Source organism: Babjeviella inositovora (assembly GCF_001661335.1).
Source record: "Babjeviella inositovora NRRL Y-12698 unplaced genomic scaffold BABINscaffold_11, whole genome shotgun sequence".
In the NCBI taxonomy this organism is placed as follows: domain Eukaryota; kingdom Fungi; phylum Ascomycota; class Pichiomycetes; order Serinales; genus Babjeviella; species Babjeviella inositovora.
The window spans coordinates 221512-231756 of NW_017566848.1; the positions used below are offsets into that span (position 1 = coordinate 221512).

The 10245-nt window shown below is 48.6% G+C and overlaps 5 protein-coding genes across 5 annotated transcripts; 1 reads left to right on the top strand and 4 right to left on the bottom strand.

Annotated features, from left to right (window-relative positions):
* Positions 1-851: 851 nt before the first annotated feature.
* Positions 852-2084, bottom strand: BABINDRAFT_25149 (phosphatidate phosphatase; the record flags this gene model as incomplete). Its single annotated transcript, XM_019131351.1, has 1 exon — positions 852-2084. A coding segment is annotated over one exon (1233 nt), but the record flags the coding sequence as incomplete, so codon positions are not given.
* A 1027-nt stretch (positions 2085-3111) lies between these two features.
* HAM1 (nucleoside triphosphate pyrophosphohydrolase) lies at positions 3112-3714 on the top strand (the record flags this gene model as incomplete). Its single annotated transcript, XM_019132960.1, has 1 exon — positions 3112-3714. One exon carries the CDS (start codon positions 3112-3114, stop codon positions 3712-3714), a length of 603 nt encoding a protein of 200 aa, XP_018983561.1.
* A 268-nt stretch (positions 3715-3982) lies between these two features.
* On the bottom strand, positions 3983-5235 carry VPS21 (Rab family GTPase). The gene is made up of 2 exons (XM_019131035.1): positions 4413-5235; positions 3983-4333 (listed from the first exon to the last, which is right to left on the bottom strand). The coding sequence occupies exons 1-2, from the start codon at positions 5047-5049 to the stop codon at positions 4221-4223; spliced, it is 750 nt and encodes a 249-aa protein (XP_018983562.1). The 5' UTR covers positions 5050-5235; the 3' UTR covers positions 3983-4220.
* Positions 5236-5817: 582 nt separating this feature from the next.
* On the bottom strand, positions 5818-6462 carry BABINDRAFT_9458 (uncharacterized protein; the record flags this gene model as incomplete). The annotated part of the gene is made up of 2 exons (XM_019132961.1): positions 5818-6393; positions 6442-6462. 2 exons carry the CDS (start codon positions 6460-6462, stop codon positions 5818-5820), a joined length of 597 nt encoding a protein of 198 aa, XP_018983563.1.
* Positions 6463-7003: 541 nt separating this feature from the next.
* On the bottom strand, positions 7004-8716 carry ADE2 (phosphoribosylaminoimidazole carboxylase; the record flags this gene model as incomplete). The annotated part of the gene is made up of 1 exon (XM_019132962.1): positions 7004-8716. The coding sequence occupies one exon, from the start codon at positions 8714-8716 to the stop codon at positions 7004-7006; it is 1713 nt and encodes a 570-aa protein (XP_018983564.1).
* Positions 8717-10245: the final 1529 nt, after the last annotated feature.

The following is a 10245-nucleotide window of genomic DNA, read 5'->3' on the forward strand; positions in this document are numbered from 1 at the left end:
TACACCCTGTCTATAGCAAAACACTACATCATGGTCAATAAAACCCACCCTGTACCTTTGTTTTAATCAAACTTTAGCATCACAGCCATACAGCTGTCTTTAGCTTCGACAGAAATAACCCATAATTACTTGTTAATTGCCATAGCCTGCTCCTTTTCCTTCACGAGAGTCAATGCTCTCTCCGACACATCGCTCGGATCGTTCCAAAATACCACGTCAGTGGCGGGATCTAAGCCGTCCAAGCACGCCTTGAGCTTGTAGCGCCACATGTCGCCCTTGTGGTCCACAAAACCGAGCGCAAACAGCCCCGGAACGTTGAACTCCTGTGACGACGGCACAATCACAGGCTCGGTAGCGTAGTGGCTGACCCCAGTCGGCGGAGTCATCGATGTAAGCGCGGGAGAGGAGGCATTCGAACGAATGTCTATCGGACGGCGTGGTAACGGCGGCGATGCCAATGGGGTTCGTCTACGCGGGGGCACCGGCGGCTTGTCGTCAGAGGCCTGGACCGGTCTCACCGGAAGTGGAGGCTTCAAGGCTTCAGACAGAGGCTCCACGTTTTCAGACAGTTTAGCGAGCTGTGGATAGATTTCAGGCAGCTTAGCAAGTTGCTGACCCCTGAGTGAGGTTGGTTTTTTTGGGATCATCGGGGCCTTCTTAGCAGGTTCATCGAGGATGATCAACGGAGCGTCATTATATACCACACCCGATTCCTGAGACAAATCGTGGCCTGGGTCTGAATCAAGATTATGAGGTGGGGGGGTTGAGTTGAAAACCCCATCTTCGGTGGAGGTCTCGGAGACAATTTCTTGGCCGACTCCCAACACTGGTGGCTTTGTCAAACAAGGCCTAGTCTTCCAGTTCTGGATACTCCGTCTCAAATCGCGAAGCACCTCCTTGTCATCAAAATCCGAAAACGTTCCCGGAACACACCGGATGTATATCGCTGCAACCTGCCCCGGGTAGTTCTTGGCCAACTCACAATATGCGTCAAAGTCGTATTCGCCAGAATCACCCACGCAGATGAAGCTCCGCCGGGAAAAGTCGCTCAATATAGCCTTGAGCGAGGCGCGCTTGCGCTCCACCAGCGGTTCCATGAAACTGTTAATGAGGTTTCCTGAATACTGCTTTAAGTGTATCGATCCGAGAGGGAACGGCGACGCCTTAAAAAACTCCTGGAGCCCAGGATACAACTGCCACGGCGAATTCGACACGTAGTGGAACTGTACGTCCCGGTCGTGCATGGCGTTGTACCAGTCAGACACTCCGGGAATCGTCCAGGCGGCAACCTCGGTTGCAAACACGTTTGTGAAGAGCTGGCGCTTCTCACCAGTTACACCCGTAAGCTTGATAGTGTCGTCGATATCGGAAATTACTGACACGCCGCTAGTGCCCACAAGCAACGGCTCATCCATGGAGAAGATGGTTTCATCCGATGCGACGTGCACGTGAGTGAGCGACGGCTTGTAGATGGTGGTAATCTGGGTGGAGAAGTGGCCATTGAGGTCCGTGACGACCGTCGTGTGCACCACTTCGTCCGGATGCATCGGGCTTTCCGAGCCAATGTGGATATTCAACTCGAGGTTGGTGACAGAACGGGCGATGAACGCGGCGATGCGCTGATTGAGAAGCAGGTCCGAGTTCGTAGACAAATTCAGCGAAGTGGAAGTGAGCGTGCTCGAAGAGCTGTCGGCGCTCCTCACGGGACGCGCTGTGAGGTCGTCGTCTTCCGTCTCCTTTAGCTCATTCTCATACAACTCCGCAGTGGTCTCGTCGGCTTTCAGCGGAACGTTGGTGGCGTTGAGCTTGACCAACTGGCGTGCAAAGCCAATGAGCAAGCGGTTCTTTTTGGTCATCCCACCAGGGGAGTTGACCCAGCCGCGTACCTTCGTGACGTAACCATCGTCGGTCTTGCGGCAGTACGACGGGTACAACACCACCAGCGCACCCTTAAGAATGTTTGTCTCGTTGAGCAGCGCATCCAACGCGCGCTGCGTCGCACTGGACGCATCGTATGCGAAGTTCAGAATGGAGGTGGTGATGCGTGCAGACTTGACATACCCGAGGAGGCGCAGGCGGCGTGACGACGCTGAATTCGCGCTGGCTACGTCAGGCGATGCACTGCGAACCTCTCGGAACGTCATTTTGATCTGCGGTAATTGGGTGATGCTTCGGGCCTTCTTTTCGAGTCTCACGCGGCGGAAGGCGCGGTAAAAGGCGGCGGCAAAGCGGAGCGGGTGCTTGACAGTCTGCTTTAAAGGGGAGCCCTTGCGTCTGAGTTTCTGGTACAACGATACACCGGCGGGTTTTAAAACCAAATTGGCGGCTGTAATACTCTTTCGGGAGCGACTGGGTCTGAGATATTTCCACAACGTGAATGCAGCGGGATGACAATTGTCGGACGGTAAGAGACGAGCGAGAATAGACCTGGCGGGTAAGCACTTTTACATGGCTACGATGCGTATTGTTAGAGCCGCAGAGGAGTGGTATATGCACGTAGAAATGGTTTAATAGACTATGAGACTAATGTAAGCATAGATGCTTTAGGTGCTTGTTAAAAACAGGAGGAGGTATTCAAAGCTAAGATCTGGTGGTTTGAGGTGGGGAGAGTGATTCACGGAAAGGATGGGGCACATCTTGTATGCAATGCCTTGTGTAAGCATTGTAATGGTGTCACAGGAGAAGAGTGCAAAACGATGCTTTCACATGGGGCTTCATCAGATGAATCGGTGTTATCTCTGAAGGTTAGCTATTCAAAGTCTTGAATGCTATAATTTAAGATTCCGGTGCGTATAAAAATGTAATTGGGCAATAAAAAGCTGTGTCCATACATTGCTGATTTATACATATCGATTACATTAATATGAAGACTAAGCTGTAAGAAAGGATGGTATCGTCTGATACAATCGATTTTTGTACTAGAAATTCAAAAATTTTAAATCACGGTATATTGAGACTGATGGTTATCAAAAATAAGCCAATCAGACCTTAGATTTTGTTCAAGCAAAGTAAGTCTGCGGCTCACAGAATTTTATACACATGTCAAACGTTTGAATAAAAGAGGAAGAAACACTTCTCCCTCTGCCGATTCATTCAATACCTATACCTCTAATGTCTGACACCATCACCTTCGTCACCGGAAATTCCAATAAGCTTAGAGAAGTGGTCCACATTCTCTCCCATGGCGCTCCACCTTCTAATGACGGGTCTCACAAGGTGGGCAAGTTCACAGTTGTAAATAACTCCCTCGACTTGGAAGAAGTTCAGGGGACAATCGAAGAAGTCACCATTTTCAAGGCCAAGAAGGCTGCTGAGCTCTTGCAACGCCCAGTTCTAGTGGAAGACACATGTTTGGGCTACGATGCGCTCAACGGCTTGCCTGGTCCATACATCAAGTGGTTTGTGGAGTCCTTGGGGTTAGAGGGTATTGTCAAGCTCTTAGCAGGCTTTGATGACAAGTCTGCAAAGGCATACTGTACATTTGGCTACTGCAAGGGCCCAGGAGAGGATGTTGTGTTGTTCCAGGGGGTCACCGAGGGCACCATCGTGCTGAAAGCCAGAGGGCCAACCGACTTCGGGTGGGACGCCGTCTTCCAGCCAAAGGGCTACACCGAAACCTATGCTGAAATGTCCAAGGAGACCAAGAACTTGATTTCACACAGATACAGAGCTTTGGACAAGGTCAGAACTTTTTTGTTAGAGCAGTCTGAGTAGATTCTTGGATCCGTCGCAGAGCGTATTTAGTTCCATGTAAACATTTATTTTTACAGGGTGCATGTAAATTGCCAGAAATGAGGAACAGTCGTCGAGATTGAACATTCTTTTAACAGCCGTTACTCTCCAACGGTAACCCCAGTGATCAAGTTCCCGTATGACAATGCTCGTATTAACAGTAACTTATGCCAAAATTCCAATCTGAAGCTTTGGGTCATATTTTTAACATAGCTGTACCACTAATAATATCTTTAAGGGATAAGGGAGTGTATTTTGGTAGTTTTTTTTTTGCTCTATTTCACACACATAGTTGTAATATTAGCTCTCCCAGTACAATATAAATCAACCCCCTCATGGTCAGCCTTGTACGCCATGCAATCAAACCGTAAGAGTATTCAACCTCGGATTATCACCAGTATCTATACTCACTAATTATAATTCCTTAGCTTATCTACCTTCTTCTACCCGCTTCATACCCCACCTTAGCCCTCCCAGTCTCTTCTATATTAATCCTCCTGCGTAATATTACCTGGAAAATACCAACCCCCCATGCTTTCTCTGCCAGCTTCATCATCATACAACGCGCTGTATTTTAAACATATCTGGCCATTCTCCACCCCTACACCAAAGTCATTAAACTTATACGTATTAAATTGTAAATAGATCTTACCTTCAAATTTCAGATGCCTAGCACGCACACCCGTCGGCTTGAGTGTCATTCACGACGTTGCTCAAGTCGACCCTGTCTGCCTCGCGTGCGGCATCACCAGCTGACCGCTCAGTTTCACTGCGCTTCTCCGGGATCTTGTGGCCGATAGCCATGAAGACCTCGTTCACGTTGTGTCCGCTCTTTGCGCTAGTTTCGAAGAATAACAACCCCTCCTCCTCAGCAACCTTCTGGCCCTCCTCCACACTCACCTTTCGCTTGGCGTCCTCACCCTCAATTTCACCCTCGATCAAGTCGTACTTGTTTCCGCACAACGCAATGATGATGTTGGGGGCGGCCTGTTCGTGCAACTCGCGGATCCAGTGGCGGGCTTTGATGAAGGACGCGGGCTTGGTGACGTCATATACCACGAGCGCGGCCTGAGCGTTGCGGTAGTACATGGGAGCTAGCGAAGCAAACCGCTCCTGCCCTGCTGTGTCCCAGATTTCAAATTTGATGGTTTTGGCGCCGATGGTGCAGCGCTGGGTCAAAAACGCCGCCCCGATTGTGGGCTCCTTGTTCTCCTGGAAGTCGTTGCTCACAAAGCGCAACACAAGTGAGGATTTTCCGACGGCGGCTTCTCCGAGAAGCACCAATTTTACTGCAGTGACGGGGTTTGATGTGGACATGATGTATAGTTATGGATGAGTAGGGGTGTGATAAGCTAACGCAAGAGCGATTTATTTAGCGAGGCAGGAAGGAGCGCATCACGTGCGCGATGGCCTAAAGTACGCTAGAGCTATACGAAAGCGTGCCCTCATACTTCCCGACAGGAGGCTCGTGCCTTGGCCAGTAATGTTTATAGCGCAAATAGCCTAACCTTCTATAGGTTTTATGCCTTTGACAAAGTTTCAGTATCTAAAAGCTATCTAATCTGGACCTATCTCGGCCCACACTCTGTAGCTATGACCGATGCCCAATATGTAGGATTGTTACACCAGACAGCACAGCCCGTCCCTGCGTGATTCGTGGCGTACGCGAAAGAGCTATCTGCGGGTGGCAGGTCCTTAATAAAACCAAGATTGAGGTTTTACCCGTAAACCCATCAGAAAGGTTTCTTATGCCTTGCCAACCAAAATTTAATAAATTTTCAGCGCTTAATAATTATAGGAGAATATGCTTAGATTTATTTAATAGCTAATGAGCAAAACTATTCTCCAAGTTTCCGATGTACTTGCTAATTTGAACGCCGAAATAATTGGCTATTCACTCTCCTGTTGGCATTAAAGCAACCCCCCACCAATTATGACGTCTCATCCAAGAAGAAGTGGAATTTAACACCATCTAAATGTTTACCGCTATTTAGAGGAGCACCTTAACTTGCCTGAGAACATTAATATTATTCAAAACCAACCAAGGTTAGAATACAATAATACGGATATCCCATTCACCATCTTTTAATCGGATTTCTTGTCGCCTGAATTTACGGTAACAGTGTCAGCCAAGTCATCAAAAGCCCTTCCCAACCCGTCCACCTGCTTCTTCAACGTGTTCACATCCATCTCCTTCTTGTTCAAATCCTTCTTCAAGTTGTCAATCTCCTGAAGAGACCCCTCGCTGGCACCGCCCTCAGAGCTATCGCCCTTGACGGCCGCCAAACGTTTCTGAGCGCGCACCAACTGCTTGAGAATGGTCACGACGGTTCCAATAGCCATACCGAAGAACAATACGGCACCGGTCAAGTACATATTTCTCTGTGCGTAAAAGACTCTGACCAACTGCTCAGAGGTTGGTGGCGGCGCAACAGTGCCCAATGGGTGGTTAAGGGCCGGCGGCGCGGCTCTTGCCAGCTTGTGCACGCTATCCAAGAACATCAACCCAATGAGGGCGCTAGAAAATACGGAAATGACCTGGCAATGGACCTGGCGCATCGCAAATGTGGCTAAATCCACGATCTTGGAACGCACAACCTGCGGAAGAGGCGCCACAAGAACAGCGAGAATCGCCAATTCACCAATTAAGATGAGGAAAACCTAAAGGTGTTAGGGGGGGTGTAAGACGCTGGAGAAAAAAGTACTTACTAAGTTCATTTGAATGCTCATGTTGGGTAAAGGTGTATGAATAAGCTGCTAGCTGGGTGTAATTTGTTATGGCAAACGTTCCATTTCACTCCTCAGAATAATGAGAAAAAAGAGGCGTACGCAAGAAAGGGCATATGTCCTGCATTAAGCGCTAATCGCCAAATTTCATATATGCACAGCCAGTACAGTTTTTAATACGGCCTTTAAACTCGATTCAGAGCGGAGTAATACCCACTAGGAACTCAGATTATATCGCTTGGCGATTGAAGCTTAAGATAATGAAGCCTGCGACGACTGATAGACAGATATTTTATTATGTGATGTGGCATCTTTAACCGTATTAATTCGAAGCTCGCAACAATCATCTGGATTAAATCGGGTGGTCTACAGCTACGCTTCAGAATCGCGCCGCCTCTATCTTCACATGTAGATAGCCCCCATGACCGCACAGAAAGATCAAAATCTAAACGTATTCATTATTACACAAGTTGTATATCGTATGGCAAAATCCAAGAAGGGGTGAGGGCTAATTGTCAAAGGTTAAGCCCAAGTTTGTCGATGTTTACTTCTTCATCCCCTGTAAGTACTCCTCGTATCCCACACGCTCCAACCTCTCCGCCTTCCCCAACACCTCAGTTTCCATGCCCTCCATATACGTAAGCATCTTGGTCATGTACTTCCCGTTGTCAATCCCGCACGCAGCCAAAATACGCACTGCCAACAACGCCGCATTAGTCGCGTTGTTGATCGCCACTGTCGCCACAGGCACCCCTCTTGGCATCTGCACGATCGAATACAATGAATCCACACCATCCAAGGTGGATCCACGCACCGGAACACCAATCACCGGCAACGGCGTCATGGCTGCCACCATACCGGGCAAGTGAGCAGCCCCACCAGCCCCGGCGATAATCGCCTTTAAACCGCGCGTGTGCGCCTGGGTCGCGTACTCGGTCATGCGCTGCGGCGTTCTGTGGGCGCTGATCACGGTCAACTCAAACGGCACGCCAAACTTCTGGAGGATATCAGCACCGAGAGCCATCACCGGAAGGTCAGAATCAGAACCCATAATAATCCCCACAAGCGGGGTCTCCTTAACTTCATCTACAACGGGAGCTACGTCTTCACCCATAATGTAGGCGAGACGGCGCTCAGTTTCGTCCATGGAGGACGAAACAATGTTGATGTGCCCCATCTTTCTGCCTGGACGGGTAGTCTTCCCGTACAAGTACACAGAGGCACCAGGGGTCTGGAGCGCTCTCTCGCACATTGCAAGTTCACCATCTGGCGTAGAAGCCCCCAACACGTTCACCATGATGGCGTTGGTGGAGCTGGTGGCAAGACGCGCAAAGTCGCGTGGGAGTGGCAACCCAGCCACCGCTCGCACGTGCGCCTCGAATTGCGAGGTAACGCACGCGTCGATCGTGTAGTGTCCAGAGTTGTGCGGACGTGGCGCCAATTCGTTCACAATAAGCTCGTTGTTTGGAAGCAAAAACATCTCCACGCCGAAGATCCCGCACCCCGGGAACGATTTGACCGCATTTTTCGCCAACATAGCCGCCTTGTTGCGGAGCGTATCAGAAATGCGCGCCGGCGCGTACACTAAGTGGCAAATATTATCTTTCTGAATGGTTTCCACCGTTGGGTACGCATACACCTCGCCCTCGATAGATCTTACCACCATGACCGCCAATTCCTTGGTGAACGGACACCATTTCTCCGCATATAACGGACGGTCGTGTAAGTCCTGGAGTGCCTCATCGACCGCCTCCGCGCTCTTCACCACAAAGTTTCCCCTTCCGTCGTATGCCAAGGTGCGCGACTTGAGCATGTACGGATAGCCAAATTGTTCGCCCACCTGCAAAAGTGCCACGCGCTTTTCCGCATCGGTAGCACCAGAAATCGCGACGGATTCTGCTACGGCGATATCGTGCCGGATCAAGTGCTCCTTCTGCAGGTACTTGTCCTGGATGAGCTTGATTGTCTCAGGAACTGGGAACACCTGAATCCCCGTCGCCTTCTGTAAATCTGCGAGTGCAGAGGCATCCACGTGTTCAATTTCGACGGTCAACACATCGCATTTGGCTGCAAGCTTCGCAATGGCTGCAGGGTCCGTGAAGGAGCCGTCCACATGTTCGTCCAACGCGTTGATCTGTTTGGCCGGCGCGTTGGGCGCATCCAAAATCACAGTCTTGATGTTGAGTCTGTGAGCGGCCTCCACAATCATGCGCCCGAGCTGTCCCCCACCGAGGATACCAATTGTTTTAGAGTCCATTATACGTGTGTATTCGTGTAAAGAATGTAGAGTATAGAGCAGCAACTGGGGGTAGGAGAAGTTAAGTATGGAATTTTTCATGGCGCGGAGATGCGGTCAGAGTCAGCGGAAAATTAAAATTTCTCTATCAGAGAGAGTCAGACACGTGAGATATGATATATGCAGGATGTAATTAAGGGCACGCAGTTTGTGGAGTCATAAGTCCGATCAAGGAGTTCAGCTGAAGAGACTTGAAACCAAGAAAAAAGCGGAATATCCGTTTGCTAATCAAAGAAAATCTATAATACAAAGTTTGTTGAACCTTGTGTTATTCATTCTTGAGCGACCCAAGAGCGGAACTGGGGCGTGTATACTTAGTCCTGCTTCCCCGTTTGTTAACTAAGGAACTACTGGCCCTTCGCTGAGTTATAAAAAGATAGTTTACTCCCTGGAGATCTAATTATTCGTGTATACCATGATCAATTAATATGCCATAATTACGTAATAACTTATTAAGTACCGATGATCGCTATATGGCCCGTATAGCCTTCTTTAGGGAATTGATAGCTTTGGTTGGGGCCCTGTATTGCCTTACTAGTATTGTTATAGTAAGATAAACCTCTGTTGGTAGATATGCAACACAATATGCAAGAGAGGCTACTTCTATAGATGACCGGTATATGTAGTTTGAGATAGGTGTTACCTACAATAAGGAGCCTTTAATCGGTATACGGATATTGTACGATTTCTCTCTGGGGAGAGCTCAATATTGTGCTTTAAATGCAATATTCTTCCACTAAGTAATCGTTTGTTTCTATCTCTGGCATTCATTCGACCATTCACATGGATTCTCCAAAACTAGACAACCAAATCTCAGAAAATCTCTACGACTGGCATCTACCAACCCAGCCACCCACCATCAACCAATAATGTGATACCAGTCACATACGTAGAAGCCTCACTGGAGAGGAAAACCACTGGTCCTTTGAAATCGCCTGGAACTCCCCATCTTCCTGCTGGGATTCTACTGGACAAGTGTGTGAAACGGGCCTTGTCATTCATCACGTTAACATTCATTTTGGTGTCGATGTAACCAGGAGCAATGGAATTCACGGTAATTCCATGCTTAGCCCATTCATTCGACAAGGACATAGTCAATTGTTTTAATGCACCCTTGGCACAGGCATAGGCGCTTGCATTCAACCCGCCGCTGAATGAAAGGAGAGAAGCTGTGAAAATAACTCTTCCCTGGATACCCTTATCTAAGAAGTGTCTCCCAATTTCACGGGTCAACAACGTAGGAACATGAAGGTTCACGTCAAGCACCTTATTCCATTCGTCCTCTGGAAAGTCGTTAAATGGGGAACGGTATTGCACTCCCGCATTGTTTATCAATACATCGATCTGGCCAGTTGGGGATAATCCAATAGCCTTTGCACAAATACTCTTGATGCTGGATATGTCTGCCAAATCTGCATAAATGCCAATGGCCTTGATATTTGGATTGGCAGTACTAAGGATTTCAACCAAGGTTTCTGGGTTGGTGCGAT